A 27,849-nucleotide genomic window follows, 5' to 3' on the forward strand; every position below is an offset into this window, starting at 1 on the left:
TTACGATAATAAAGTCAACTTTATGAGAAAAAGTTGTAATATTACGAGAATAAAGTCAGAACTTTACGAGAAAAAAAGTTGTAATATTACGAGAATAAAGTCGTAACTTTACGACAAAATAAGTCGTAATATTACGAGAATAAAGTCAAAACTTTATGAGAAAAAGTCGTAATATTACGATAATAAAGTCATAACTTTATGAGAAAAAAAGTTGTAATATTACGAGAATAAAGTCAGAACTTTACGAGAAAATAAGTCGTAATATTACGATAATAAAGTCATAACTTTATGAGAAAAAAAGTTGTAATATTACGAGAATAAAGTCGTAACTTTACAAGAATAAAGTCGTAACTTTACGAGAAAATAAGTCGGAATATTACGAGAATAAAGTCGTAACTTTATGAGAAAAAGTCGTAATATTACGAGAATAAAGTCATAACTTTACGAGAAAAAAAGTCATAATATTACGAGAATTAAGTCATAATTTTCGGGAAAAATAAGTCGTAATATTACGAGAATAAAGTCATAACTTTACGAGAAAAAAAGTTGTAATATTACGAGAATAAAGTCAAAACTTTACGAGAAAAAAACAAAATAACACGTAAAATTATGACTTTATTCTCGAAATCTCTTTATTTTTTTCCTCAATGTGGCCCTAATACTCCGTCGTACCATAGACCTACAACAACGATACATAAAAATGAAAATGTAAACCAAAAAAAACAGTTATCCATTTCCATTTTTAAAAAACCCACAGGGAGCCACTGGAGAGGAGGCTAAAGAGCCACATGTGGCTCCAGAGCTGCATGTTGCTGGTCATAGCCAAAACAAACACTTCATTTCCCAGAATCCTTCACCGTTCCGGGACACTGAGGTTAGAACGTCATCAATGAGCTTTGGGTTTAAGAACGCGGAAGTGAATTGTGATTGGCCGTTGAACACCGCCAGTTGGACTTCAGTGCAAATCAACGGTCCCGGCCGTTAGTATTGTTGTGTCATACTAGCCTCCTACATGCCGCTCCGATCAGTCCGCTATGTTTGGCTATTCCGGTTAAGTCGCCTCTCCGGTGAACTGCGTCCGTCAGCGAGTCCGTGTCTCCGTCTCAGACCGACAGCTCGCACCAGTCATCCTCTACTGTTCGCCCGGAAACTCACGATGCATGCGGGTCAGAGTGTGACCAGCAGCGGCAGCAGCAGCGTGGAGGAAGGGCTGGGCAGAGCCGGGAAACCAGGGCCAGGTCCGGGGCTCTTCAGACACATCCCGACCGTCACCACGACAACACAAGAGCCGGTGGGTCCTCCGATTGGTCCTCCGGTGGGTCCTCGACTGGTCGTCATCGAGAGACACTTAAGGACCCCGAGTCCTCTCTGTGGAGCCGGCTGTGATGACGACTCGGAGGCGGAGGCGTTCCGAGACGGGAGGACCGAGGAGGTGGACCGGGATACCCGGGGCAGGGCGTTCAACTGGTGCCGAGACTTTCTGTCCGGGTCCTGGAAGACCATCGGGGAGAGGGACTTCCAGATCACCATCGTCAGGTAAATAATGACTACTGAAGCTGTACTGAGGATAAATACCACTTTAATATCTTTATTCAAGATTCAAGATGTTTATTGTCACGCCGGTAATATACAAGTACAATCGTATGAAATGTATCTTTTTTTATAAGTTATTTATAATTTAATTAAATTATAATAAAAAATATTTTATAATTATATATTTAATTATTTAATTATTTTAATTACTTTAAAATTTGAATTATCTATTTAATTAATACTTATTAAAAATAATAAGATATATTACAATTATAAAAGGAAATACTTTGTACAAGGGCATATTAAGAACATATACAGACATATTAAGAACATAATATACAGGCTTATTAAGAACATATACAGGCATATTAAGATCATATACAGGCATATTAAGAACATATACAGGCTTATTAAGAACATATACAGACATATTAAGAACATAATATACAGGCTTATTAAGAACATATACAGGCATATTAAGAACATAATATACAGGCTTATTAAGAACATATACAGGCATATTAAGAACAACATAAATGGGCATATTAAGAATATATACAGGCATATTAAGATCATATACAGGCATATTAAGATCATATACAGGCATATTAAGATCATATACAGGCTTATTAAGAATATATACAGGCATATTAAGAACAACATAAATAGGCATATTAAGAATATATACAGGCATATTAAGATCATATACAGGCATATTAAGATCATATACAGGCATATTAAGATCATATACAGGCATATTAAGAACAACATAAATAGGCATATTAAGAACATATACAGGCATATTAAGAACAAATACATTAAGAACATATACAGGCATATTAAGAACAACATAAATGGGCATATTAAGAACAACATAAATGGGCATATTAAGAACATATACATTAAGAACATATACAGGCATATTAAGAACATATACAGGCATATTAAGATCATATACAGGCATATTAAGATCATATACATTAAGAACATATACAGGCATATTAAGAACAAATACATTAAGAACATATACAGTATATACAGTATAAGATATATGGTTGAGGTACTTTTTGTGTGAGAAGGTGTCGTATGAATTATCTATTTAAAAGTCTGATGGCCTGGGGGAAAAACTGATCATAATCATAGAGGGATTAAATGAAAGTTAGCCATTTAAAACATCAATGTATACGGACCACTATAACGACCATCATTTGCTTAGCTCACTGTAATTCTTTTTAATGTTTATTGTTTATTGTTTATTTGTTTAACACATATAAAACGACAATGAAATACAACTCACAGGAAAGAAAGGTAAAATATGTATGAGGGTGTGGTAGAAACCTATGATGGCTCATATAAGAAATCACACCCAAAAGGACATACAATAAGTAAAAATACCATCATCATGACACCAGTAATCTCTTATGACGGTGGTTCCCATCCCCATTGGCTTGGATCCCTTAAAACACAGTAATGTCTACTGAGTGCAGTCCAACCAAAGGGTGGTTTTCATTCTCTTTTACTACAAGTACCGAGACAACGAAACCAAGCAAGCAAGTGCAAAAAGCAGTGAAGTGCATAGTAATATATGTGAGTATAGTGGTATTATAAATAATAATCAACAGCAAGGTGTAGATATGAATATGCTAAGAAAGGCTACATACAGTATTAACCATTATGAACAGTGTGATATGAATGCACCAAGATGTAGAAAGACAAAATATGAACATGTGCAGCAAGTTGGCAAAAAACATAGTGCAGAAGTATAAGTAGTGCAGTTGTATTAATATAAGGTATGTAAATGGACAGTAGTATATGTATGGGTTGTCAGAGCATATACGGTACAGGTGGTGTACTCACAGTAGTGTGGCAGTGGTAATAAGTATGAGCCAGCAGCCAGTGAGGCAAAGACGGTCTTAGTGCAAATGGACAATCACTTTACAACAGATATATTATGCAGAATGGCAAAATAGTTTTGTCTGACACTAAACTTCTTTTATACGGTTTGAAGTTGACTTTGCCAATATACTGTAGCACAGTGGTTCTCAACCTTTTCGTGTCAAGGATCCCTAAATTGCTACACATTAGGTCAGGGACTCCCATTTGATAAGATTTTGTTTCAGGGACCTCCATCTGAAATGATTTTGTTAGTTGGATATGATTAAGACCAGAAATCTATAGTTGTCAACGACAGTTGAGGAGTGGAGGAAGTGAAACCTATGATCAGAATAGTCCCTCTTATGACTCTTACTCACACTGGGCTGTTGCTGATTTCTAAAAAATTAAATAGTGAAAATATACTATTCCCCATTTTTCTGGGGACCCCCTGGAACTCCCTCAAGGACCCTTGGGGGGTCCCCGGACCCCTGGTTGAGAACCACTGCTGTAGCAGATGTCATGGCCAGCAAGGGTAAACACAACATAAAAGCATTCTAAGAAAAATCTACTGGTGTTGTCCGACTAACATTATGACTACATGCTGTGGGGTCACGTTAACTTTGCTCCGATGTGATAACGCTGGTGTTTTTGTTTCGCAGTGGTGGACTGAGTAATCTGCTGTACCTGTGTACTATGCCTGACTATGTGCAGTCTGTGGGAGAGGAACCTCGCCAGGTGCTCCTCAGAATCTACGGTGCCATCCTACAGGTTGGTCTGTCTAGTAGGGCTCCTCAACAACTTATTTGTTCAAGAATGTATCTGGCTGTTTATTTATCAAGGGGAGAAATTTCTTTGACACCATTGTAGTCAATCTACTGTAGTCATTTTCCTTCACATGGAGGTGTGAACTAAACCAAAAACGGCATCAAACTGTGTCTGACTGTCTGTCTCTCTGTGACGCAGGGAGTGGACTCTCTGGTGTTGGAGAGCGTGATGTTTGCCATCCTTGCTGAACGAACTCTTGGACCAAACCTTTACGGCATCTTCCCTGAGGGACGCTTAGAACAGTACCTTCCGGTAATATGCACACATGACTGCACACACACACACACCCACACCCACACACACACACACACACACACACACACACACACACACACACACACACACACACACTGTCTCTCCTGCTTCAGCCAAAGTGTTTAAACATCTGTTGTGTGTGGAGACACAGTTACACGTATCCTTGACTTTCATAAAGATACAAATGTTTATTTTTTTTATTGTGTAAAGCATTCAACATTCAGGGTTAAACTAGAATGTGTATATTCTATTGAATACATTTTTGTGCTTTGATTACAAAACACAATAGTTTTAGAAATGCATTCATATTGACACCATCAAATTTGTAGAGATTTAAAGATCCTAGTGTATTTACTTGATATTCTTCCTAATGTAGAGGAAGCATTTGTATCATCTGTATTTCTCTGTTTTCCCAGAATACCCGCATGCGCACAAATCAACTTTCAGATTCAGCCATATCAACTGAGATTGCCACCAAGTTGGCAAATTTCCATGAAATGAGCATGCCATTTAACAAAGAGCCTAAGTGGCTGTTTGGGACCATTGACAAGTAAGGACACCTTGATATCTCTCTCTCTCTCTTTCTTTTACTAGAACTGTCTGTTTTTAAAATAATTGAATGTACTGTCTGTTTTTTTTTTTCCTTTAGATACATGGATCAAGTGATGAAGCTTAAGTTTGTGCGTGAAGGACATGTGAAGAAGTACAACAAGCTGATGAAGTTGGACCTGCCTGCTGAACTGGAGAGCCTCCGGTGAGTTAGATCGCAGGCCTCAAATGCTGTACGGAGTGACTTAATACATTTGGTATGCTGTACATAAAGCCTTAAAGTTGTGGTAGGTAGGGTTAAACTGTAGGATGAAACCTCCCCTTGGGGGGGGGAGAATAAAATAAAGTAACTGATTACATAAATATCAGATTGTAGGATATAGTTGACTGGTAACAATTCTCAAAGTCCTCGGTTCGGTTCAGACCTCAGAGAGACCATAGTGTCGCTGTTTCGGTCCCGGTTTCAGAACCGTTACACCCCTACTGATAGCTGATAAATTCAAGTCAGAGGATACATTATAACATAGATACACACACACACAATTCCATGTATTCACATACAAGCATACATAGACATATTTGGATATTTTCACATACTTGCGTATACGCATGTACAAGTAGAAAGAACATCAATACAATTGATATCATATTAATGTCATAGTTATCACCTCTAACAGTCAGTTTCAAAATGACTTTGGAAGCAAGTAGCAGAACGATGATGCAATCACTATTGCTTAAGCCAAGTGCCAACAAGAGGTTGTTTGGTCAGAGCCATCTCATATTACCTACAGTAAACCAACGTGGGACAGCAAACTGGGTGTCCTGCCATCCAGCATATGCTCGGTTATATTCATTTATATTTCTCCAACTTGTTCGGGAGTCACAGTAAAAAGCCCAAAGGCTTCGGTTGAGTTGTGGTCTTACTTTAGTTGTATTCAAACAAAATGTCAGCTTACAGCATTAAACATACCTTTTGGGATTTAAACATGATGTATACTGATATGAAAAGATTATATGTTCCACGAATAAGGCTATAAGGGTTATAGTTTGAGATTTGTTGCACAAAATAATTTTAACCTTGGGGACAGGACGAGCTGCATTTTTATTTACAGCCTAATGGTTGACCTTTGTCCCAGTGCCTCCACAACTCTACTGTTGAGTCCTCCAGGCAGCCAATAGAAACTCATCCCAGTGTTTATTGTCTCTGTTTATCTATGAGCTTGTCTGTTATCTTGTAGATACGCAGCCGTCGTTGCTGCAGTCGTCTCAAGTCCTCAGACATATCTCATTTGATAACATCTGTTCTTTGTGCTTACACAGATATAATACTTAAAGGTACTATGTTCTTGGCTCGCTTTAGGAAGTTCAGTCAATCAGAGTGACATCTGGGTTTGGTTTTTGTCCTTCCATTATATTCAATATTTCAGTTATATACTCCCAAGCTTCTAGAGAGTTGAACACCACTATTGCCACTTGTTCAATAAGCAGTTCTGGAGCTTTCTCAGTCATACACACTAAGAGCATATTGTGTAATCTAACTGAGTACATACAGCACGCAGATGCTTTGAATGGCTCAGTATATATCGCCTATGATGCCTCTTTATATACCTTCTATCCAGTACAAATAACCACACTAACCTATGGAAATGGAGTTAAGTGTTTATCTCATATATTGTTCCATGTACAGTACAGTTGTCCACCAGTAAGAGTGAGATTGGAATGAATTTGATGTAAAGCAGCCTGCTTTGCTTGCAGTAAAATAGTGAACGTTGTAGATAACACGCCATGTGTGTGTGTCATTACCTCAATGTATTTCCTCCTGTATGGTATCTGTATCTAAGACAGCTTTACTTTTTTATTCTATACTCAATGGAGTGTCTTGGCCTGTATGTGCAGGTTACACTACCTGTCGAATGCAACACTGACAAGCTCTTTCTCTCCTCTCCCCGTTGTCCGTCATCACATGCTCCGTTCAACAGCGCGTTGCTGGCAGCGACTCCATCGCCAGTGGTGTTCTGCCACAATGACGTCCAGGAAGGTAAAAACGTGTCCTGTCTCCTCACACCTCTAATTTTGGGCTGGGGTGAAGTTATTAATAGGAGCGGCTCACATTCATATGCATCATCCTGTGAATGAAAATGAGCCTCCGAAGTAGATGAGGTGACAGTCAGAGATCTAGGTGTCTGAATGAATGGGACTGTCTCACATAACAGGTGAATTTAGCTAAGCTGAACTTGCATACTTAAAAGTATGTGCACACCTGAACATTATACCCATGTGTGACTGTGATTATACCAATATATTTTATTCCACAACCATATGCTGTGCATTATTTTGCTGCTGTAACGGCCTCCACTCATCTGGGAAGCTTCCCAGCTGTTCCGCTGTACAGGCCAGTCAAGTTCTTCCACACTTAACTGGGAAAACCACCTTTTATGGTCCTGGTTTTGTGAAATGGAACATTGTCATGGTGAAACAGAAAAGGGCCTTCGTCAAACTGTTTCCACAAAGTTTGAAGCACACTCTTATGTCATTTATCATTATATGCTGTAGTGTTAAGATATGCCATAATTGGAATTAAGGGGCCAGAACCCACAGCAAAAGTACATTTGGGCATTTAGCGTATTTATGAGATAGAAACTTCTCAATTACTCAGCATATATACATGTATTCTACATTAGAGCTTTTTTTATTGTACAAAGAAATGTGACTCAATAAGTAGAAGTTGATATACGATGATATGATTAATATACTAGTTTAAGACAGAGAACAGTTCATTATCGGGCAATGGTGGCATGGAAGTTTTTTGATTTCAGAAAGTGACACAACATGTTTTAACAAAAAGTTTAGATTATATTTGTTTACACAAAAAATAGTGTAGAACATTATATGACTTTTCGTTTTTATTTTTCTGTTCTCAAAAATGTGATATGGATGTAGTGAGCTATCCATCCCACTTTATTTGTGATTTTAGTGGATCAGTTGAGTGATTTCTTTTCTCAATTATGCAAGAGATTAAAAATTACAGTAGCTAATGGGGATCTAAATAAACTAAACTAAACCATAAATATCCACTTTAGTTATACATGCATGCGCACACACATGGACCAATCACCAGTTAAGCTAAACTCTCCTCTGGTCTAAACCTGACCGTAGCAGCAGTAATTAGAGAGTGTGGATGGCGGTGGTCGTTTTCTCACCTTTGTTTTGCCGCTGCAGGTAACATTTTGATGCTGAAAGACGAGGACCACAACCTAACAGATCGACTCATGCTGATCGACTTTGAGTACAGCAGTTACAACTACAGGTAAAGTGTAAACTTTTTTAGCAGATCAGATGAGTTATACTTCAAACATATTGATATATTTTAATTCTAAATGAGTGGTTTGGGCTCCAGTTGTAGATTGTGCCCTTGTTTATTAATATGAATAATAATATATTTTAATTTCTTTAGGGGTTTTGACTTTGGGAACCATTTCTGTGAGTGGATGTATGACTACACGTACAACCAGTGGCCCTTCTACAAAGCCATACCGGAGGACTATCCCACCAGAGAGCAGCAGGTCAGTCTAAACCCCTTACAGCTAAAAAAATAAACAAGGCAGTCTACCTTTGTTTGGCCCGATCCTTGCTCTTAATAGAGGCTCACAAGAAACAAACAGAATGACTTACATTATCTATTATTTACTGCACTATAATGGTAAAACCTAATTTGTGTCAAAGTTAAAATACAAACCTTGAGTGAATATATACAGAGAAATATTCAAAAGGTCAGAACTTATCATAACAGTTAAAACCTAATTGTGAACGATTAGAGGAAAGGTCAAATTGTGTAAGTGGAGGTTAGCCTTTTGATGAAATATATAAAACCTGCAGTTACTTTAATTAGAAACATTACATGCATTAGATTGGGGGTAATGCAAGTTTTCCTGAATATTTACAGTCACGCAGCATCAACGAGTTCAACTATTAAAACTCCATACAATTCCCAATTTTAATATCACTGATAATTACTGTTTGGATGTAGTGTTGATTTTTCCCTATGACACTCAGACAAATACTATATACTACAGTGCTGATGTTTAAACCTAAGATCTTAGTGATTCTTTTTGTTGGCCTGTGTGAAAGCAAACACTGGCCATCTGGAGCAAGACCCAGGTAATCTCCTTAGGAAACAGATGTGACAAGTGCTCTGGTCACACAGGGCCATCTAGTGGGAAAACTTGTTAATGCAATTATCAGTTCAAGAGAGGGCTGTATCCAACGCTGTAGCACGAGAGGGAAATCAAATTAATCAAAATGTTCATTTACTTTTTCCCCTAAGAGGACAGTTTAAAGCTGCAGTGGGTAGAAATGGAGCAAATATGATTAAAAATATAAAAAGAGTTATTTTTATAACGCTATACACTATATCCTGACAGTAGTGCATGAGACAGGTAATCTGAAAAAAATCATGTGCTTCTGTGTCCTCCGGTGCTCCTAACGGCATCTGCAAGATTTCACAGACCGGAGGAAAACAACCAATCAGAACCGAGCTGGAGCCTGCCGCCTCTGAGCAGCTGTCAATCACTCACCATATCCACCACTATTGGTTTTGTGTTATCAGTCCTACTTGTATTAGCTATTACAGCTGCTAGACTGCTATTGTGGCTGCTTCTCTATCTCTCTCTTTCTATCTATCTCTCTCTCTCTCTCTCTCTCTCTCTCTCACTCTCTCTCTATCTATCTATCCCCCCAGCCGGTCTCGGCAGATGGCCGCCCGCCCTGCGCCCGGTTCTGCTCCAGGTTTCTTCCCAGTAATCGGGGAGTTTTTCCTGGCCACAGTGCGCTTGGTGGATCCTGTTGGGTCTCTAAACTATGGTGTACGGTCATAGACCTGCTCTATATATAAAGCGTCTTGAGATAACTTCTGTTGTGATTTGACGCTATACAAAAATAAATTGATTTGATTTGATTTGAACTCCGATCAAACGATCAAACTACGCAGCGCTGATCAAATATGAATCAATATTCTGTTACTGTAATGCCTATTTCTCGCCTCAAATGTTTTCAGAAACATCTTGTAGTGAACTGTTTAGCTGTAAAATGAGAAAGTTTATGACCCAACAGCCATGTGAGATCTGTTGAGGAAATACCAAGCACCGCCCACCAGCCTGAGCAAGCTTTCTCATTCTACAGCTAAACAGTACACTACAAGATGTTTCTGAAAACATTTGAGGAGAGAAATAGGCATTACAGTAACAGAATATTGATTCATATTTGATCAGCGCTGCCTAGTTTGAGTGTTTGATCGGAGTTCACGAGTGATTGACAGCTGCCTCCATTGAATGAACAGCCAATAGGAACGCTCTCTCTCTGAAATGACCTGTGATTGGCTAAAGTCTCCTGTCACAGGCTACATTTTTTAAAGCCCGAAAACAGAGCCATGAGGAGGTGCAGAGGTCTAGTTTTCTCTCAGAACACTTGAATTACAATATGCTGAAAGGTTATTATGGAATTTTTGCCCAATGCTGCCAAAAACATTCTGCCTACTGCAGGTTTAAGTAATTGATTTGAACAAATCAATTAAAAAAAAATTAAAACAAATATTTGGAATGGAACAAAACTAAAACAAATTTAGGGGTTATTTTCTTATATTCACTATTATGTAGGGGAACACGAAGGGCGTAAACAATAAGGATGTAATAAATCCTCAACAGACACTTTACTTCATTTATAAAACAGATCACAAATCATAATACTTTTTTTTTTTATTTCAGCTTCATTTTATCAGAAGTTATTTGGCAGAAAAGAGACGATACTCTGACATTTCCACGGACCAGACACAGATCGAAGAGGACTTGATAATTGAAGCTAACAGGTAACACAAGGTGTTTTATTATTATTATTAATATTATTATTTATTATTAAATGTTATAGCAGAATCACCACAGCTTTGGTTTTGTTGTGTTGTTTTGATTTATAGGTATGCATTAGCATCACATTTCCTCTGGGGGCTGTGGTCCATCATTCAAGCAAAGATATCCAAGATTGAGTTTGGATACATGGTAAGGAGATTTATTTTCTTTTACAGTCTGATGCGAACATCTGCTGCATACTACATTTATTTCAATAAACACAATAATGTTGCATTTGAGTAAACCTTGCCTCATAGTCAACCATATTGTTTTGCAGGACTATGCCCTGTGTCGTTTTGATGCCTACATCAAGCAGAAAAAGCTCTTCTCCTGATCTCCACCACGTTTATCAGAATGTGACGTCTCTTTTTTTTGTGTAATTGAAACTCCAGTTCTATGCAGCTCTTCTTATGACAAACAATGTTGGGTGAAAGAGAGACATTTACATTCGAACACAATGCAGACAATCTGTTTTATCGAAGCACTTTTCCCCATAGTGGGAAATTGAGTTAGAGCAGGTGTAGCTCTACAGCATTGAATGTTGTTGTTTATCATTTGAAGGGCTCAGTCAATCTGATGGTCAGCTATTATAATGGACAATGCTGGCTGCCAGATCATTCTTGTCTTTAAATTTCAGACTGTGAATCTCACTGTTTTTATCATTTTGGTGTACTAAACCAATAGTATTGAGTTCAGCATGGAAGGCTTTTTTATACATCTCTTTGCTCTAGTGTATTTAGTCTTTCTACCTCACATCTTCTGCAGTAGGGTTATTCTTTCAAGGTCCAATAAAGGTAAGTTAAAGACGTACCCACATTCAGCAAATGATTGCATGAGGGCTATTTTATACATATCACTGTAGTCAACAATACTGTTAATGTAACCATTACAACTGTTCTATCTACATTCTATGCTGATGGTATTATTCATTGTATTTGCTCATTTTTGCTATTTAGAATCATAACTTGGAATATCCAAACATGTGTCATTCTTGCCTATAGTATTAGGTTAACTAATACAGTCCATATGTGCACATGCATGTAACCACATCAACCTGAATTGCTTAAATTAGATCCAACAATTCAGATCTGTATTATAGTAAAGTGACATCATGACTTTCCCTTTTGCTTATTTGACTGTGAAGTTAGGTTTTGACATTTTCTGGAAGCTTTTTTTATTTCCTTTTTTTTGTAATTCTTTTACGATTCTTTTATTTATGTAGACTGTCTCCTGTATTTGACGGAATGTACTGCATTCAATTTACATCATGATATCCTTGTTTTACACATACTGTCTGTAGCTACGTCAATTTAAGTATGATAAGTAGCTTAACTAAACCTCATCAACTACCTGTAGCCGTTATTATTGTTCCAGTACAGTTTCATTCTGTTAAAACTTCTCTGTATTATGTTTGTCCTCTTTGCACTACTAAAATAAAATTGAAAAGCTAATAAACATCTGTCCTTAGAATCTGTGTCACCTGCTTTTCTTCTATATTACGATACATTTTGTGAAACATAATAGTTACTCTCATAACTGTGAGGCAACTTGATTGCCCCATGATGACGTCGAGAGCAGTAAAGTGAAGGAGGCCATGTTTCATCCCAGAGGGTTGAGTGTTGTCCAACCTCCATGTGCCAAGAATAGACCAGCAGCCAGAAAAAAACCCACGCTGCTCAAAGATCGAGGGACACTTCTGAATCGACTGGATGTGTCGCAGAACAAACAGGAATTCTCAAGTTGAAGGTTTAGCATTGTGGTGCACCGCACTGTTTTCTTTAACAAGCTGTTTCTGTTGCCATGTGGTCTTAAATCTTTGCTCTCGGCTGTTTTGCTGCCGTCAAAGAGCACGTGACAGTGAGAGCTGCAGATGGGAGACGAGCCGGTGGACTAAACTTATTGTTCTGTCCTCTTTTTTTCCATTTCACTGGCTGCTTGGAATTCTTCAGGAGACTTGTCTTCCCTTATTTGGTGACTTTCTGAATGTGTGATTGGAGCAGTGGTTGTGTGAGAGGTGCTTTGCATCTTTGGACATTTGGAGTTTTAATAAATAACATATGGCACCAGGCAGTATTAAAACTGTTATAACGGGCTAAACTTGGTCAGTGAGATGAATCCTCTCAGGCAACATTTTATGGTACTATTAGAGTGGATAAACTTCTGGCTGAAATATGTTCTTACAAGACTTTGGGGAGATTTTCCAGCAGTCAAAAGTCAGATCGCATCCCCAGGTATCACAGATACGGAATCACTCAAAGCAGACTCAGATGAGTGGAAAACCAATGAGGCACTTCGCACATATCTCCCTGAAGATGGAGATGAAACCACTGTGATAGTCCAAACTAGCACATATGCCTTCCATGTAAGTATAAAATCAAACACAAATCTCCCAACCGTACAGGTTAATCAAAAACTAACTAGAAACTTTGGTCTAATAATTCATTATTTAAGGTGGACCTTGGGAGACTCTCGGAGTGCAGCGAGTACTTCCGAGCCTTGTCCCAGTCCAGAATGAGAGAGACCTCGGAGAGCCTCGTCCACCTGGACCACGTGTCCTCCTCCGTCTTCCACAATCTCCTTGAGTTCTCCTTCCATAATAAGTTTAAAGTCCCTCAGGAGGAGTTGGGCACATACATCCAGGTATGCAGACTTTCATATCTCCATGTATATTCATCCCTGTCGCTATCCGACATCTTATCTCTTGTTTCCTCCATATCCGTCTCTGGAGGTCAGCAGCTATCTCCTGGCCGAGGCCTTCCTCTCAAAGTGCCTGTTGGTCCTCGCAGATGAACTCAACCCAGGTAACTGTTTGTCTTACCTGAGTCTGGCTCAGGAGATCTGCTGTGTGGAGCTGAAGACGACTGTGTTCACCTATTTGAGTAGAAACCTGCTGGAGCTGCCTCACCTCATCAAGTATGCAACACTGACATGAAATCTTTGGACTGTAATCAGGATTTCTTTCTAGTCCCCTAAAACTGATTCACCCCTCAGGTGTCTGAATGATGCAGAGAAGAAAAAAGTCGTCCACCTGAGGATACAAGGAGACAGACGTCTCTGCAGCCTCCGGAAAGAGAACCTGACTACTTGGAAAGACCCAGAAACGGAACATGCCCGACACATGTTCACCCTGAAAGGGTCGGAAGACAGCGGAGATTGGTGTCCAGTTACAGAGCTTCCTTTCAGGGCTGATAAGTGGTGCTTCACTACAGTGGTCCTGTATAACTACCTGTACGTAATAGGAGGCTACCGGCAGCCTGTGAAGAGAGGATGGGAGTTCAAGATGGCTTCCTTCAGGTATAATCCCTTTACTCATATATGGGTCGCCACAGCTCCTCTGATTAAGGTGAGACAGTCTGCTGTCTAACCCAAAATAAGACTTGCCTTCCGCAGTTTTTTCTATGACACTAATGAAAACTGTCACCATGTGTTGCGTCCACAGCGCAGAAGGCACTTCAGTGCAGTGGCCTGTGAAGGCAGTATTTACGCCGTGGGAGGCTGGTACTTGGACTCGCTGGTGACCCCAGACTCCAGCACAGCTCTTTATACAGCTGTGGAGCGCTATGATCCATGGGAGGACACATGGAGGTTTGTGTCCTCTTTATCAGTGTAGTTATGCTGGTATAGGTCTTTTGGGAGGACACTGAACAAAAATAGTTTCTAATTCTAATATATTTCACTTTCAGAAAAGCATGCTTCAATTATGTGTTGGTGTATTAGTGACTGAATATAATCTCTGCCTCAGGTTTGTTTCCTCGCTGCCACTCACTGACTTCCAGTTCACCATGTCCCTGTCCCATGACGTGCCACTTGTCACCAGCCTTGGACATTGTCTCTATGTGTTGGGGAGCATCCAGAGGACTGGAGAGAAACTGCTGCTGCAGTACAACACGAGGCAAGGTAAGGCCGAACAGCATAGCAAGTGTGTTTGGCAAGAGGAATATGTTTTTTTACAGCCTAAAGCTTAAGTTAAGACCATTTTCTAACACGCTAACCGGGACGTACGCTTCTGTATTCTCTCTGTCTATTAGACTCCTGGTCTGAGCTGCTTCCCACCCTTACCAGAGCAGATGCAGACCTCCCAACTCTTTACTTCCTGGGTGCCACCGACAGGCTGCTTGTGATTGGTGGGAACAACTCAGAGAATGTGGTGACATCATTCTGTTTGCGGTCTCAGAGATGGGGTCAGGTACGAAACAGATTCGTTGATAAAAACAAAAACATCGCTATACTTCCTCACATTTAACTGAGTTATCTGAAGCACAAAGACAACTTTCATATTATAATATTTTTAAATAAAATAAAAATTGGTTTTATCCTCTTTAGGTGCGCAGGGCCGAGAAAGTGGCATTTGCAGGACAGGGGTCAGTTGTAGGTGACCATGTCCTGCTGCCAAGTATAGAGCACAACACTGTTGCAAGGATGGATCTCCAAACTCTCTCCCTCACAGTCCTTCCTCCTCTACCCATCCCCACCCGCTACGAAGCTGTCTTTTATCTTCACTTTTAATGTTATAGTTAGTTGTTTTTTTGCTTTACTGCACATATTTTGTGATCGTTTTTGTGGCTGCTTAAGTCTTTCTCAAACATAAGGAGATCAATAGGTGGATTATCATTATATCTTGTGTTTAAAGCTTAGTCCTTTGGCTTAAAGTGAATTTGTAAGGGCAGATTACAGTTTGACTTGTTATTATTATTGAATATTGAGAACTTCAGAACTTGACTTCAATAAAGTATAAAAAAGATAACTGCAGTATAAAGTATAAGTATAAAGTGTAAATTATAATTGCTTTTAACCATGGTTCTGTTTGGACTTTAGATCTTATTAGACCACTTTAGAAAATGGACTTGGTGCTGTACCTGTATATTCTGTATACATACAGTATAGTCTCTGCTTGTAAGAGATTTTTATTGGTTAATAAGGGTAATTCATGAATCTACATATGGTATCCTGAAATGTAAGACCCAATCCAAGACTGGCGTATAATGTCTCCCTTTCTCTATTCTTGATGGCATGATTTAAACTCTGTGCTTTGCAAAAATGTCACACAAGTAAGGCAACACCTTTCGTTTTCTATCCTGTCCCATTTTGTAAACCCTCTAATCAAGGTAAAGTCAGGACACTTGAATCTGCTGATCATAATCTGACATTTGCATGCTGTTATGCTTATCACACCATCACATTAGCATTACCACAGTTAAATACTGCGTGCCACTCTCATCGAAAAGGAAAACGTGACATTGCTCTCGGTTGCGTCCTCATACAGCACTGCAGCAGATTCAGTTACACAGCAGGAACCTCAAGGCACATGGGGTTAGGCTCTGTCTATGTTTGGTGTCTTGTTACAAAAAGAAGCATGTCACAGGGAGAGAGGGAGAGGGAGAGGGAGAGGGAGAGGGAGAGGGAGAGAGAGAGAGAGAGAGAGAGAGAGAGAGAGAGAGAGAGAGAGAGAGAGAGAGAGAGAGAGAGAGAGAGAGAGAGAGTTGTGTTTGGGAAGGGGGAGAGGAGAGAGAGAGGGAGGGTTGGAAAACACAGGGGACAACAGCTCTGATCTCACTACCTGAGGAAAACCACACCAAGGGCACTGGAGTCACACAGATTAGCTATACAAGCCTGAGTTCAGAGGAATTTCACTGCCTCACTGACAGAAAGCAAAGTCACAGCTTTTCTCTGCCTGACTGGATTATACTGACTCTGCTCTGACAGGTAAAGTATGGCTCTGTCTTTTATTTATAAGTCAGTTCTGCATGCAGTTAGTTGTGTTGGCTGCTGAGGTTTGATAATTGTAAACTCCATGTTTTAATTACATGAGTATAATGTGAAAATGCTAAATTATTGAAATCTTTGAGTGTCTGTTGTGTTAAACCATGTGTGTAAAATATCAGGTGAAAATCATGATGGGGAAGTTGAATGACACAGTTAGGTACTGACTGATACATTTTCACTGTTTGTCCAGTTGTTCAGTAAAATAAATAATAATAAATGCTGATCTTTTAAAGTATCTAACAGATTTTCACAGTGTTCTGTAATGCTGAAGGGATTATAGCGTTCTTCTGCTGGCTGTATACTCTTGTGTTTATATTTGCATGCCCATCTGAGGTCTGGCGCATGCTCCGCCGGTGTACTGCTATATCTGGCCGTTGAACTTTGTCCCACTTGGTGACTGTTCAGTCATATGACATGGAAAAAGAAATCCTAAACCTGTCAGCCTGCCTATTACATTGAGAGGTTTATTAACTGCAAATATTTTCATTTAGAATTCCACAAGGGCATTGCATTTGAAAGACAATGAATAACCCTGTCATATATATTAACAAATTAAGAATAATATATATATTTCATGGTAAATCTGTGAATCCTATATCAATGACCTTCCCTATCACATTATGAGCAAACACTACAGACGGTGCAACTTTCCTTCAAATAATATGTGAAAGTCTACTGTATTTTGTTACTCTTTATGTTATAATTAGTAAATAAATAAAAATAGAGCTCACTCTTATTTAATAAGAGTGAATGAAATAGCAAAGGATTCTACAACTGATGCATGGCTCAATGGAAATTTTTCCAATGGGGAATTGCTGGTAATAAGAGCGTGCTCTTTGATTTTTAAATATATTATATATATTATTTGTATTATTTTTATTTTTATTTTATTATTTTTTGCTACTTAACTGTTTTCTTAATGGAGCTTCCCAGCAAAAAGTATTTCACACGATTGTACTTGTATATTCGTCATAGTTGATTTTTTCATCATAGTTTTTTTTTTTTATTATTATTGTATATTATTGCTTTCAATACTTGATTTCATTCCCTTTCATGTATCATCAACATGCTCTGAATGGAATGACAATAAAACTCATTGATCCTTGATGATATAAAAACTTAACATTGAAATGTATCATTGAGAAGGTAAACAGTCTCTCATCACCATGAAGGGGGTTCTTTCACAACAATGATCCGCCAAAGTTGTACATTATTACCCAGCTACTTACTGAAGAAAAATCAATATATTGACACAAAAACAGTCCTCCAGAGTCCGACATCAGAGATGCGCCCATAGCAACGGTCTGGTATACATAGCAACGGTCTGATTGACCAATCAGAATCGAGTATTCAGCACAGCCGTGGGATAAACAGTTGTTAATATTTCTATCACATCTTCCACTGAGCTTTTTATTTACTTTTCAGTATCATTATTTCCAGTCAAAGACCTGCTTCCCTTTGCTCTCCACAGTGCTGTTGAGAGATGGCTGAGGCGCATCAGGCGGTGGGCTTCCAGTTCACTGTGCGTCCTGATGGTGTGGACATCAAACTGAGCGAGGAGGTCATCAAGAACATCTACCTGTCTGGAGTCACAGCATGGAAGAAGAGAGCCATTCAATTCAAGGTACAGCAGCACAGTAGCTTCACATCTGTCTTTGCTTGTCAGTGTTCAAAATGTGGAGTGAGAATTTTATTGTCACTCAATAATAAGATCTATAAAGGTATTAACAATGTGGAGTCACTCAATAAGGTCTATAAAGGTGTTATTAACAATACCTGTGCATTTTTTAATTCATTCATTGTCTGAACAGAACATAGAAGATGAAGTTAAGTTAAAGTTATGAAGATGAAGTTAAAGGTGCTATTGAGGACATTCAGCCACTAGATGTCTCATTTTTCCATTTCCATTGCATTCACTTCACAACAAGTCGTTGCCAGGCAACTGTCAATCTCAGCCAGTTACCTGTTTTTTCCACACTAACTGGCGACCCAGAGATACCACGTGATACCAACGATTGGCACACAAGCCTCATTAGAAGTGGGAACCAAACGTCAGATATCTTCCACAGATATAAACAAAACATTCATTTTGGAACCGCCAACATTTTTTAAAGGTCCCATATCATGCTCATCTTCAGGTTCATACTTGTATTTTGTGTTTCTACTAGAACATGTTTACATGCTGTAATGTTCAAAAACACATTATTTTCTTCGTACTGTCTGCCTGAATATACCTGTATTTACCCTCTGTCTGAAACACCCCGTTTTAGTGCATTTCAATGGAATTGCAACGGGATTGTATTGCTAGGCAACCGTTTGGGTCCATGTTTACTTCCTGTCAGCTGATGTTATTTACATACACTGAAACAGGAAATAAACTGGGAGACATTTAGAATGTTTACGTTTAAAACCGTGTAATGGTCTAAATATTGTATATTTGTGACATCACAAATGGACAGAAATCCTAACAGCTTGTTTCAAACGCACAATTTCTGAATACGGGCTGTGTGTATTTCTCCGTATATTGACTGTTTTGATAGTTTAACAGTATTTATATAGCACTTAAACCTGCTTTACAATGTAAAAGACATGAAAATCTCACTTTTTACAATATGGGACCTTTTAAATGATAAATTCACAATCATAATAATTTTATTCAGGAAAAGCCATACTTTTATTTGATACCTTTATAAAAGCTCTGTGGATGTTTTTTGGGTTATTTTATTAATATTTGTCTACATAAAAATGTCATCAATAAGACCATTTTAATATTGTTGCTTTTCATTCACAGAATGGTGTGTTAGCTGGAGTATATCCTGCTAGTCCGTCCAGTTGGCTGATAGTTGTGATCGCCATGATGAGTTCCTTGTATATCCGCATAGACCCCTCTCTAGGAATGATTGACGCCATCAAGGAAAACCTACCACACAGGTCAGAAATCTCCTGCAGCCAGTATTATGTCTTTCCTTGTTGTGGTTCAAGTGTTCTACTGGACCGTTAGATGCGCTATGCAGTAAGTCAGTTATTTAAAAACAAAGTTATTCTGCATTTTGTCTGTTTGATTTAAAACCCTATTGCTGACAGAGGCAGTGTTGTGCCTTTTCTGAGCAGAGACTATGTATCGCTGCAGGCCCGAGCGGTGCTTAGTGCCATCCTGTTTGCCACTGGACTCTGGCTGTTCCTCATCTACCTCCTGAGATACACTCTCAAAGTCCTGCTCTCCTACCACGGATGGATTTTTGAATCCCATGGGAAGATGAGGACATCTACCAAAGTGTGGCTGGTACGTCTGTCTTTCACTCACTTTGTCTGAATCTTTAATCGTGCTATGCATGCCATTAAATTGTCTGACTACCTATTAAAGAGGACCTATTATGCTTTTTCCCTTTCCTTTAGTGTGTTATATAGTTTTTTGTGCATGTAAAAGGTCTGCAAAGTTACAAAGCCAAAAGTCCACACCAAAGGAAGTTACTCTCCCCCACAGAAACACTGCCTGAAACGTCTTGATTGAAGTCCCGCCTTTTCTTCCATAACGTGATGATGTCAAGAAGTAACACATTTGCATAATACCCGCCTAGCGGCTAGTTTGGAATGCCCTCAAACAAAGCTAGTTACAGTGGAGCTGGAGTAAAGTGTTTTTTGAACATTAAAGCATATAAACATGTTCTAGTAGAAACCTAAAATACAAATATGCACCTTAAAATAAACATAACAGGTCCTCTTTAAACCTTTGCGTCCCTTGCTCAGTGCAGAGGGAATGGTTGATTCTTGTTATAATCTTTAATAAAGGGTCATCTAGTATACTATGATATGTGTATGTGATGTTGTCTGGGTGTTGTTTGTTTGTTACCAGAGCCTGGTGAAGATGTTCTGTGGGCGCAGGCCGCTGCTCTACAGTTTCCAGGCCTCCTTACCCAGGCTCCCTGTGCCCAGTGTGGATGATACAATTCGCAGGGTGTGTGAATTACACAGTACACGACCACAAACACACAAGTGAATGTGGCTTCTTGAAATAAATGAAACACACTAAATGCATGCATATTATTTGATATCTAAACATCACCATTTCTCATGTTATCCCTTGATAATCTCAAAACGAATATCACATTTCTAACTTTATTTTAACTTCTAATGTTCACACTATACATTTAAGCCTATCTAGCACAAACCCATTTGTGCCCAAAGATTATATTTAGTATGTTAAGGACTTACTTACTTAATTACTGATTGGACAAAAGTCTTGAAATTTGTTACGGATATACTTTGGGCAAGTATCTAACAGTACAACGTTAATATTTTTAGATCACACGGAAAATCACGCTTTTAATAACAGTCAAAATAAGGATTTTTGAAAAATTAGAGAATGCTAATATTGTGTTTATTAAATGTTTTCCATATGAAATATTTTTTACAATGCATATGTGTGCATATCTTTGATATTCAACTTGTTATGAGTTCATAGATACCAAATACTTGATTGTATTCCTTGTAATTTCTGAGATAAAGCCATTTTCTTAATGTACTTTATTTAGTCTTTGGGCACACGGGACTACTGTTTTTTCCTAAAATATAGTGGAGTTTATTGCAAAAACAGTAGTCTCATGTGCCCAAAGACTAGACATAGTATGATAAGAAAAACGCACCTTTAAAAAAAATAAAAAATGTAAGTTGCGGGCACAAATGGGTTAGGTAAAACTTACACAATGAATTTGATGAATGTAGCTCGTTAGACCATACAGACATAGTTTGTCTGTACCTCCATCTACTGACCTAGCTCCCTTCCTGCACCCTGTGAAAGCTGCAGTAGTAGATAAAGATCTGCCATGCCATCTTCTGTTTGTTTGTATCTCATGCTGCTCCATATCAGCTGTGTTTTCTACATAACACTGCTCCATTTTCCTGACAACACACGCCATGTTTTCTCCACAGTACCTGGAGTCGGTCCATTCCCTGCTGGACAGAGAACAGTACAAGCACATGGAGATGTTGGCCAATGACTTTAAAGACTCCAAAGCAGCCCAGCTACAGAGATGTCTGATCCTAAAATCCTGGTGGGAGACAAATTATGTGAGTAGTGTTTACAAGGGATGCAACATCGGAACTCAAATTCAATTGAATCATACAATAATAATGTGTTATCTTCTCCAGGTAAGTGACTGGTGGGAGGAGTACATCTACCTCAGGGGCAGGAGTCCCATCATGGTGAACAGCAACTTCTATATAATGGTAAGATAAACTGGCACAGCCTGTTATACTAGTGGCGTGTATTGGTAATGTTTTTTTTTTATAAAATCAATACAGAAATTATACAGTAAACGGTGGGAAAAGAGTACGTAACATAGACAAGACTTTTTTTACGAGAAAAACTAATCAAACTAGGGCTTCTGTTCTGTTCTGTTGATTATTTTCTCGATTAAACGATTAGTTGTTTGTTGGTTATAAAATGTCAGAAAATAGTGAAACACTTTGATCAGTGTTTCCCAAAGCTCAAGATGACGTCCTCAAATGTCTTCTTCTGTCCACAACGCAAATATATTCAGCTTACTCTCATAGAGGAGTAAAGAAACCAGAAGATATTCACATTTAAGACGCTGGAATCAGAGAATTTTTTTCTTAAAAAAATGAGTCAAGTTGATTTACTGATTATCAAAATCATTGGCGATTAATTCAATAGTTAACAACTAATCGATTAATCGTTGCAGCTCTAAAACAAACAATAAAAACCTTTAATTCTTGGAATTTCACCTCGCTAAATGCCAGTAACCAAAATAATGATTAGATAATATTTGGAATAAATGTCTCTTTTGTTATGTGTGGTGTTGACTGGATGTGTCTGCTTTGTCTTCGTGGTGAATGTATAAGGACCTCTTGTACGTGACCCCGACACACCGACAGGCTGCCCGGGCAGGGAACGTGGTTCACGCCATGCTGCAGTACAGACGCAAACTAGAACGTGGTGAACACGCACCGGTAATGCTTGCCATGACTTTACTACCACTCTGCCATCACCCAATTAGGTTGTAACCTACATACATACTACACTCTTCTCTGTGATGATAGCTTTTTCTTTTTTCTTCTCAGCTGAGGGCTTTGGGAACCGTCCCTATGTGTTCCACACAGATGGAAAGGATGTTTAACACCACCCGCATCCCTGGGATTGAAACCGGTAAACAACTGCTGCTCTGTACAGTTTAAAGGTTAAGTCAACACTCGGATGCATGGGGTAGACCTGGGTCGAAACTTGATGTCATAGCACATGTTTTCCATCGGCTGTTGAAAGTTAAATACCTGCTTTGACGTCATTAATTGAGGGTATGAACAGAAGTGCAAACTGGCCCCAGTCCAGAGCTGATTTACCCTCAAACAACTGAGATAAAAGGGAGCATTCATCAATCTGTTTGTACAAAAGGGTTACGCCGGTTCGTAATATTCTACATTTTATCTTTGAGATTAGCTATCTGCAACTTCCCTCTTATTTCGTCCTGTGACCACACATGCTTCCTTTTCTTTCTTGTTGGCCCTTCCCTGCAGATATTGTTCAGCACCTGACTGACCGTAAGCACCTGGTTGTCTACCACAAGGGCCGCTTCTTCCAGTTGTGGCTGTACACTGGAGGGCGCCACCTCTTACCCAGTGAACTTGAGACACAGTTTCAAAGGATCCTCAATGATACATCAGAACCGCAGCCAGGAGAACTCAAATTAGCTGCCCTGACTGCAGGAAACAGGTATACAGTCACACACACACACAGGACACATATGCATACGCAAAATAAGATGGACTTACTCTGACATCCCCTTCTAGGGTTCCATGGGCTCGGGCTCGGATTAAATATTTCAGCCAAGGAGGAAACAAATTGTCCCTGGACGCCATTGAGTCAGCTGCCTTCTTCCTGACACTAGATGAGGAGCCGCAGGGTTACGACCCTGCAAAGACCAAATCACTTGACAGTTACGCCAAGTCCCTGCTTCATGGAAAATGCTACGACAGGTAATAATAATAATAATAATAATAATACATTTTATTTGGTGGCGCCTTTCTGGACACCCAAGGACACCTTACAAGAATTAATTAAAACATAGACAGATAAAACAATATAAAAACAACAGGACATGACAGAGACATATTTGTACAGACACATAGGATGGGTGATGATGAGTGCTAGAGAGAGTATGCCAGTTTAAACAGGTGGGTTTTGAGGAGGGATTTGAATGATGTGATATTTTCAGACTGCCGGATGTGTGGGGGGAGTGAGTTCCAGAGCCTGGGAGCAGAGCAGCTGAATGCCCTGGCTCCCATGGTGCTGAGGCGTGAGGTGGGGGTAGTCAGAAGTCCGGCTGATGATGAACGGAGGGAACGGGAGGGGGCGTACTCCTGGAGGAGGTCTGTGAGGTAGGTGGGGGCGAGGTTATGGAGGGCTTTGTAGGTGAGCAGGAGGTTTTTGTAGTCAATCCGGGATTTAACAGGGAGCCAGTGCAGCTGGATGAGGATGGGGGTGATGTGATCGGAGGATTTGGTGCGGGTGATGATCCGGGCGGCAGAGTTCTGAATGATTTGGAGTCTGTTGAGTAGTTTGATGGGAATGCCAGAGAGGACAGCGTTGCAATAGTCGATTCGGGATGTGACAAAAGCGTGAACCAGGATTTCAGTGCTGGAGTGGGACAGGGATGGGCGGAGTCTGGAGATGTTGCGGAGGTGGAAGAAGGCAGTCCGGGTGACGTTTTTTATGTGGGATGTAAAGGAGAGGGTGCTGTCCAGGGTGACCCCAAGGCTCTTGACGTGGTTTGAGAATGGTACTGAAAAGCCATCAATGGTGAGGTTTTGAGCAATGGTGGGTTGAGATTTGGAGATGTTGTTTTTGGAGCCGATGAGCAGGTAGACAGAGAAGTCAAGGGAAGCTCTCTGGTTGCTCTTAGTGGTTTGTTTCCCTAAAAAAAAGCTTTGTTCTTTCTTTTTTCACAGGTGGTTTGACAAGTCTTTCACCTTGATCTCTTATCCAAATGGAAAAATGGGTATAAATGCTGAGCATTCTTGGGCTGATGCACCAATTGTAGGACATATGTGGGAGGTAAACAATACGTGCTGATGTTGTATTTCAAAACGAGGATTCAAAGTTTGCAGAAATCTTCAGCCAGCGTTTTCTGTCTTTGCAGTATGTCCTTGCAACAGACTGCTTCCATCTCGGCTACACGGAGGAGGGACACTGTAAAGGGGATGTGAACAAAGGCCTGCCTCATCCCACTCGACTACAGTGGCAGATTCCAAAGGAGGTAAAGTAGAGCCTTAAATCCTTTATTGGCATTGACCTGTTTGATTTACATTTAAAGCTGCAGTGTGTAGAAATGGAGCAAATATCATTTAAAAAAAAGTTATTTTTATAAAATGGTCACTATATCCTGACAGTAGTGCATGAGACAGGTAATCTGAAAAAAATCATGTTCCTCTGTGTCCTCCGGTGTTCTCCGGTGGCCTCCGGTGCTCCTAATGGCATCTGCAAGATTTCACAGACCGGGGGAAAACAACCAATCAGAGCCGAGCTGGAGTCTGCCGTTTCTGAGCAGCTGTCAATCACTCGCAAACCTAAATCAAACGGTCAAACTAGGCAGAAATAGGCATTACAGTAACAGAATATTGATTAATATTTGATCAGCGCTTCTAGTTTGACTGTTGAATGAGCAGCCAATAGGAACGCTCTCTCTCTCTGAAATGACCTGTGATTGGCCAAAGTCTCCCGTAACGGTTAGATTTTCTAAAGCCTGAAAACAGAGCCATGAGGAGGTGCAGAAGTCTAGTTTTCTCTCAGAACACTTGAATTACAATATGCTGAAAAGTTATTACGGAATTTTTGCCCAATGATGCTTAAAATAATCTGCCTACTGCCAGTTTAATGGTATTTATCTGTGTTTTCATTACAAAATGAATCCGAACATATTTCTGTTTTCCTCTTTCTTAGTGCCAACACGCCATTGAGACTTCGTACCTGTCAGCCAAGCAGATAGCTGATGACGTGGACTTCCACGGCTATCTGTTTAATGAGTTTGGGAAGGGACTGATCAAGAAGTGCAGGTGCAGCCCCGATGCCTTTATTCAGCTGGCTTTGCAGCTGGCACAGTTCAGGGTAAGGCTTCCCATCATCATGACATTATTGCTCATCTTTTGAAAGTTTGATGATATCATCCACCATCACTAAACGACTTCAATCCATCTGCTTTCTAGGACCAGGGAGTGTTCTGTTTGACGTACGAGTCCTCGATGACTCGTATGTTCAGAGATGGTCGGACAGAGACGGTGCGCTCCTGCACTTCTGAGGCTGTTGCATTCGTCAGAGCCATGGAGGACGCAGGTGCAACAGTAAGCAGAACACAACAACAACAACACACAAATAAATCAGGAACACACAACATAAAACCAAAGAGGTCTGTTAAATTAAGTTTGATGCTCAATATGCTCATTTGTAGCAAGGGATCCACAGGTGAGTCCAGCAGGGTTGAAGACATTAAAACCCTTTACTGGAGTAAATGCTTAAAAAAATGACAGAATAATCTGACTTTGGACAAAGCTGGTGTCAAATGTGCGTTATCAGTGACTTGGTGTGTTATCAGTGACTTGGTGCGTATGGACACACTTGCTCTAAGTATGAAAGGTCACATTTTGAGAGGTCACATTGTGCTGCTCAGGACTTGGTCACCAGGACCTCGAGGCAATGTGTGTCTACTTGTTAGTGCCCTGGACTCTGAACTCTCTGATGTTCTGGCACGGTTAAATTGACACTTGCATTAACAGAAATAAGGTAAATATTGTATGATATTAATGTCATACACACGGAATCATGGGTGCTATTTGGTTTTGCCGCTTGTTTTTGTGACCAGAACGCCCAGAGACTTGCCCTGTTTCGGAAGGCAGCAGATAAGCATCAGAACATGTACCGTCTGGCCATGACTGGTTCTGGTATCGACCGCCACCTCTTCTGCCTCTACATAGTGTCCAAATACATCGGTGTGGACTCGCCATTCCTGAAGAAGGTTAGAACTATTACAATCTCTCTATCATTTTATCGGTTTCTGATTCACATTTTCTTCTCTTAACCTACCTGTCACAACCTTTCACATCCAGCCCTAACATTCAACGCCTTTGCTTCTAGGTGCTTTCGGAGCCCTGGAAGTTGTCCACCAGCCAGACTCCACAGCAGCAGCTCAATTTAATTGACATCAACAAGTTCCCGAAATATGTCAGTGCCGGTGGTGGATTTGGCCCAGTGAGTTAAATTGTTTTATTTTAGAGAGTTTACACAGTCCTAACGTTTCACCCTGTCCTGATCTGGATGCGTGACATAAGAGCATTTCTTGTCTACCACCAGGTGGCGGATGATGGTTACGGCGTGTCTTATATCATTGTTGGGGAAAACCTCATCACATTCCACATCTCCTGCAAGTTCTCCAGCCCTGACACAGTAAGAGCACATTATGAGAGCGATGCATATTATAGATCCATTCTGTATACCGTTTATCTTTCAAAACTCATCACTCTTTCTCTGCTTTTTTTGTGTGTGACCTGCAGGACTCGTTCCGGTTTAGTCAGCACATTTGTAAGGCCATGGTGGATATCCAAGCGCTTTTCAAACAGCATGAAAACGATAAGAAGACGGTTGAGAACGCAAAGTATGTACAGTGGGAAAATGGGAAAAAGCACATATAACAGACCGTGTGGGGTGGTACTGTATGCTGGATTTGGCTCACATGCAAGTTCTGGTGACAGGTTGCACTTCTGACCTTTTTGGTCACATGATAGGAGCTGGTCATTCCACTCAGTCAGACCTGTTGTTACTTCTCTAATTTATTTCTTTATTTTGTATTATACCTTCCAGAGCGATGTTGTTTTGGTGCTGAGGGAAAGATGTAATCTTTAATAATTTTGCGATGGTTGTTTCTCCCTCCTTTTTGTCAGTTTATGCCACAGAATGTATATAAAGCTAAAGTAATAAATCTAAATATAATCTTTATATATGGTCTATGGTTTGTGCATATGAAACTTGTAAATATATCTGCTTATATTTGAAACTATAAATTCTTTGTTACATGCCAGTATTTACGAACTGCTGTTCACTTTAAGTTGTCATTTTCTGATTAAAATATTAATGATTACACATCTATTA

At 39.7% G+C, this 27,849-nt stretch overlaps 3 protein-coding genes across 5 annotated transcripts; all 3 read left to right on the forward strand.

Annotated features, from left to right (window-relative positions):
* The first annotated feature begins 952 nt into the window (after positions 1-952).
* Positions 953-12,404, forward strand: chkb (choline kinase beta). The gene is made up of 11 exons (XM_074633272.1): positions 953-1,536; positions 4,068-4,176; positions 4,372-4,485; positions 4,905-5,038; positions 5,138-5,242; positions 7,017-7,075; positions 8,257-8,344; positions 8,492-8,600; positions 10,797-10,897; positions 11,003-11,084; positions 11,212-12,404. Exons 1-11 carry the CDS (start codon positions 1,013-1,015, stop codon positions 11,266-11,268), a joined length of 1,482 nt encoding a protein of 493 aa, XP_074489373.1. The 5' UTR covers positions 953-1,012; the 3' UTR covers positions 11,269-12,404.
* Positions 12,405-12,463: 59 nt separating this feature from the next.
* Positions 12,464-15,615, forward strand: LOC141766406 (kelch repeat and BTB domain-containing protein 11). Its single transcript, XM_074633271.1, has 8 exons — positions 12,464-13,296; positions 13,386-13,574; positions 13,663-13,847; positions 13,926-14,277; positions 14,374-14,519; positions 14,677-14,831; positions 14,963-15,120; positions 15,258-15,615. The coding sequence occupies exons 1-8, from the start codon at positions 13,045-13,047 to the stop codon at positions 15,438-15,440; spliced, it is 1,620 nt and encodes a 539-aa protein (XP_074489372.1). The 5' UTR covers positions 12,464-13,044; the 3' UTR covers positions 15,441-15,615.
* An 878-nt stretch (positions 15,616-16,493) lies between these two features.
* On the forward strand, positions 16,494-27,696 carry cpt1b (carnitine palmitoyltransferase 1B (muscle)). Of its 3 annotated transcripts, XM_074633270.1 has the most exons (19): positions 16,494-16,637; positions 18,169-18,321; positions 19,489-19,628; positions 19,809-19,980; positions 20,551-20,652; positions 21,627-21,764; positions 21,846-21,923; positions 22,560-22,667; positions 22,779-22,863; positions 23,229-23,424; positions 23,502-23,687; positions 24,660-24,765; positions 24,851-24,967; positions 25,651-25,815; positions 25,914-26,048; positions 26,567-26,719; positions 26,839-26,952; positions 27,055-27,147; positions 27,255-27,696. In XM_074633270.1, the coding sequence occupies exons 2-19, from the start codon at positions 18,181-18,183 to the stop codon at positions 27,390-27,392; spliced, it is 2,367 nt and encodes a 788-aa protein (XP_074489371.1). In that variant the 5' UTR covers positions 16,494-16,637; positions 18,169-18,180; the 3' UTR covers positions 27,393-27,696. The 3 variants fall into 3 exon arrangements, 2 of the variants coding, with proteins under 2 accessions (XP_074489371.1, XP_074489370.1); XM_074633269.1 differs by lacking the exon at positions 16,494-16,637 and having other exon boundaries at positions 18,045-18,321; XR_012593623.1 differs by lacking the exons at positions 16,494-16,637; positions 24,660-24,765; positions 25,914-26,048; ... (2 more) ...; positions 27,055-27,147; positions 27,255-27,696 and having other exon boundaries at positions 18,018-18,321; positions 25,651-25,789.
* Positions 27,697-27,849: the final 153 nt, after the last annotated feature.

This window comes from Sebastes fasciatus, chromosome 4, assembly GCF_043250625.1.
Source record: "Sebastes fasciatus isolate fSebFas1 chromosome 4, fSebFas1.pri, whole genome shotgun sequence".
NCBI classification, from domain to species: domain Eukaryota; kingdom Metazoa; phylum Chordata; class Actinopteri; order Perciformes; family Sebastidae; genus Sebastes; species Sebastes fasciatus.